Here is a 4,491-nt window from a genome sequence, read left to right as displayed (position 1 = left end):
AGCTACCTGCAGAGAAAACACAATTGAGTGAAACATTTCAGCTAATTGAACCTGAAATAGACTCAGAAATCAGACCTCAAGTACAAAGCTGTGCTACTAATCTGGAAGAACAAGAGCTTACCTCTGACCGATTCCAACGGTTCTCCACATTCACATCCCTAGTAAGAGGAGTAGCATTTCTAGTTCACATGGCAAAATCTTGTAAACGCATAAACCAAAACACAAAAGGCAAAGGTTGGCATAGATGTGACTTACCTCGTACTCCGGATGAAATGGACCAAGCAAGGAATGTTATCCTTCAAGCAACACAAAAAGCTGCGTTTTCAAAAGAACTGTCAGCCTTCCAAGCTAACCAGGTAGTATCCAAAAGTAGCCGCTTGCGGAAACTCAGTCCGATCATAGAGGACAATTTAATTTGTGTTGGTGGACGTCTAAAGCACTCTCAGGTTGCAGCTGCTGAAAAGAACCCAATAATTCTGCCCAAAGATAGCCACATCTCCCTACTGCTCACTCGACATCATCATGAGCAAGTGAAACATCAAGGCCGTCACTTGACGGAAGGAGCGATCAGGGCAGCAGGACTGTGGATTTTGGGAGGTAAAGCACTAATCAATTCAGTACTCCACAAATGTATAACCTGTCGCAAGTTACGTGGAAAGCTAGAAGAACAACGTATGGCGGACTTGCCATCTGAACGCCTCAAAACCTGCCCTCCCTTTACATATGTGGGGCTTGATGTCTTTGGACCCTGGTGCGTTACAGCCAGACGCACCAGAGGAGGACAGGCGGAGAGCAAGCGATGGGCGATCATGTTCTGCTGTATGAGTTCGAGAGCTGTGCATGTCGAGGTTATCGAGTCTATGGACACGTCAAGCTGCATAAATGCTCTAAGGCGATTCTTCGCACTCAGAGGCCCTGCGAAACAGCTCCTTTCCGACTGCGGTAGCAATTTCATTGGGGCATGCAAGGAGCTTGGAATGGACAAAAAGGTGCAGAGGTACCTCAGTGAGCAAGGATGCAGCTGGGAATTCAATCTGCCACACAGTTCTCACATGGGAGGCTCGTGGGAGCGTATGATTGGCATTGCCAGAAGAATCCTAGATTCAATGTTTCTGCAGCTGAACACTCGCTTAACCCACGAAGTTCTTTGCACACTAATGGCAGAAGTGACTGCTATTATTAACGCACGACCACTCTTACCTGTGTCTGCAGACCCGGAACAACCTTTCATACTTTCACCATCAATGCTCCTTACACAGAAGACAGGAGTTCCACCTCCTCCTGGAGACTTCTCGGACAAGGACCTGTACACAAAGCAATGGAGACAAGTTCAGGCTCTTGCAAACCAGTTCTGGACCCGCTGGAGCCGTGAATACTTACCTTGCTTGCAACAAAGACAGAAGTGGACAGTACCTCGCAGAAACCTTCAAGTTGGAGATCTAGTTCTGCTCAGGGACAAGCAAATAGCCCGCAACTGCTGGCCCATGGCTAGAATCACTGCCATATTCCCTGGAAAGGATGGACATGTCAGAAAGGTTGAGGTAACGATAAGTGACCAAGGCAATATAAAAACCTTTCTACGGCCAATTGCAGAAGTTGTTCTACTTCTAACCCAAGACTGATCTAGAGATCTAAGGTTTGGCACTCTCATAAATTTATAGTGACCTCACATAGGTCAGGCAGGGAGTGTGTTGTCCTTTAAGAAATTTAACTTTTAGAGTTTTTGTGTCATGTGGTGATGTCACTTCCTATAAAGTCACTTCCTGTTTGTCCTTCCTGGTACTGCATGGAAGCAATGAGACAGACATGGTGTGCTCTCGGGGTTCAATCCATTTGCATCCACCTTAAAGCATCATAGAGGCAATGCCGTAAGTTATTTATGTGATATTAGACATGTTAAAGATCATGTATTAGTAGAGATTTTGTTGAAAAGATGATTGTTCAAAATGACGTTTGCTATTGTGTATAAGTTCACAGCAATGCTAATAGCCTGTATAACTGCTGCTACATTGAGAATAGCATTGTATATTCATGTTATTATCATTCATAATGTAATTTTACTCAAGAAATGGACACTGAATATTGCTGTATTGTTTTATTACAGTTTTCACCACTACATGTAAATGAGGAAGCGTGACAGTAAAGCATCAAAATTACTACGACTCTGTCTTCATTTGCACGGTTTAACTGGGTGTTTAGTCAGAGTTTCAACACACTGCACGAGAACACTACAATCATGAAGAGGCAAAAACAACGCAAGTAGTGCTCAAAAAACAAAGTTCAGGCATTATTCAGAGTAGCATAAACCCGACAAGTGAGGTTTTAAAGGGGAGGGGAAGGAATTTATTTTTTATTTTTTTATTTTTTATTATTATTATTTTTTTATAAGGTTAAGTGCTCACGGAAGAGATGGGTTTTCAGCTGTCTTTTGAATGTTGTCAGGGATTCTGCATTCCGGATGAGGGTGGGGAGAGCATTCCACCAGCATGGAACTGTGAATGAGAATGTTCTGGAAAATGATTTTGTGGCTTTCTGTGATGGAACCACGAGACGTCGCTCTTTGACCGATCGTAGGCTTCTGGTAGGGATGTAGACCCGTAGGAGTGAGTGAAAGTAGGAAGGAGCTGAGCCTGTGATAGATCTGTAAGCAAGCGTCAATGCCTTGAACTTGATGCGAGCAGCGAAGGTAGCCAGTGCAGAGAGATAAACAGAGGAGTGACGTGGGCCCTCTTGGGCTCGTTGAAGACAAGACGAGCTGCAGCATTCTGAATCATTTGTAGAGGTTTGGTTGCACATGATGGAAGTCCAGCCAGAAGAGCATTGCAGTAGTCAAGCCTAGTAATGACCAGGGCCTGGACGAGAAGTTGTGTTGCATGCTCAGTTAGGAAAGGCCTGATCTTCCTGATGTTGTGCAGTGCAAACCTGCATGATCAAGCTGTCTTTGAAATGTGATCTGTGAAGGTCAGCTGGTCATCAAACGTTACTCCAAGATTTCTGATCGACCTTGATGGGGTGATTGATGATGATTCTAGCTGGATAGTGAAGTCGTGTTGTAGAGACGGATTGGCAGGGAGGACGAGAAGCTCAGTCTTTGCCAGGTTGAGCTGCAGGTGATGTTCCTTCATCCATGTCGAGATGTCCGCCAGACAGCTTGAGATCCGTGCAGCTACTGTGGGATCATCTGGTTGAAATGAGAGGAAGAGCTGTGTGTCATCAGCATAGCAGTGGTATGAGAAACCATGTGCCTGTATGATGTGTCCCAGTGATGTGGTATAGATGGAGAAGAGGAGGGGACCAAGAACTGAACCCTGGGGAACCCCTGTGGTCAGTTGATGTGCTTTGGATACCTCGCCTCTCCATGCGACCCTGAAGGACCTACCTGTGAGATAGCCCTCGAACCAGCGGAGGGAAGTTCCTGTGATGCCCAGTGATGAGAGGCTGGACATAAGGATCTGATGATTCACAGTGTCGAAGGCAGCAGACAGATCCAGGAGAATGAGGACTGAAGATTTAGAAGCAGCTTTTGCGATCCGTAGGGCTTCAGTGACCGACAGTAATGCAGTCTCAGTTGAATGCCCTTTCTTGAAGCCAGATTGGTTGACATCCAGCTGGTTGTTTTGAGACAAGAAGGATGTTACTTGGTTGAAAACAGCTCTTTCAAGTGTTTTCACAATGAATGGTAGGAGAGAGATAGGTCTGTAATTCTCTACAGATGATGTGTTTAGTGTTGGTTTTTTAAGCAGTGGAGTAACCCAAGCCTGTTTGAATGCTGTAGGGAAAGTGCCAGTATGTAGGGATGAGTTGATGATGTGTGTGAGTGCTGGTAGAAGTGTGGGAGAGATGGCTTGTAGAAGGTGTGAGGGGATGGGGTCTAGAGGGCAGGTGGTAGGATGACTGGAGAGGAGAAGTGTAGATACTTCTTCCTCGGATAGTAGAGAAAAGGAGGACAGAGGGATATTGGCTGTGGAAGTGGTCAGTCTGGGTTCCTGTGTGTGTGGAGCTGAGAACTGACTGCTGATATTTGTTGTTTTGTTGGTGAAGAAGTTCGCAAAATCGTCAGCAGTTAAGGAGGAGGTGGGTGGTGGTGGAGGTGGACAGAGGAGAGAGTTTAATGTCTTGAAGAGTGATCGTATGTTGGAGGAGCTGTTGATCTTGTTGTGGAAGTATGAAGATTTTGCAGCATGAATATCAACAGAAAAAGAAGAGAGGAGAGATTTATACATACTCAGGTCAGTTGTGGAAGTATGAAGATTTTGCAGCATGAATATCAACAGAAAAAGAAGAGAGGAGAGATTTATACATACTCAGGTCAGATGTGTCTTTTGATTTGCGCCATTTCCTCTCCGCTGCCCTGAGTTCAGTCCGGTGTTCACGAAGAACCTCAGATAACCAGGGGTTGGAGGGAGTAGCGCGTGCTGGCCTGGAGGAGAGAGGGCAGATATTGTCTAGAGAAGAAGTTAAGATGGAGCATAAGGTATCCGTTGCGGTATT

The 4,491-nt window shown here is 45.4% G+C and overlaps 1 protein-coding gene across 1 annotated transcript; it reads right to left on the bottom strand.

Annotated features, from left to right (window-relative positions):
- Positions 1 to 2,239: 2,239 nt before the first annotated feature.
- On the bottom strand, positions 2,240 to 4,223 carry LOC309497016 (uncharacterized protein; the record flags this gene model as incomplete). The annotated part of the gene is made up of 2 exons (XM_082167263.1): positions 2,240 to 3,181; positions 3,380 to 4,223. 2 exons carry the CDS (start codon positions 4,221 to 4,223, stop codon positions 2,931 to 2,933), a joined length of 1,095 nt encoding a protein of 364 aa, XP_082023389.1. The 3' UTR covers positions 2,240 to 2,930.
- Between the last annotated feature and the right edge of the window lie 268 nt (positions 4,224 to 4,491).

The sequence above is a fragment of the Leuciscus leuciscus genome (genome assembly GCF_965113295.1).
Source record: "Leuciscus leuciscus genome assembly, chromosome: 1".
NCBI lineage: Eukaryota > Metazoa > Chordata > Actinopteri > Cypriniformes > Leuciscidae > Leuciscus > Leuciscus leuciscus.
Note: the sequence above shows the minus strand (reverse complement) of the source record. Positions and strands in the feature narration are given on the sequence as shown.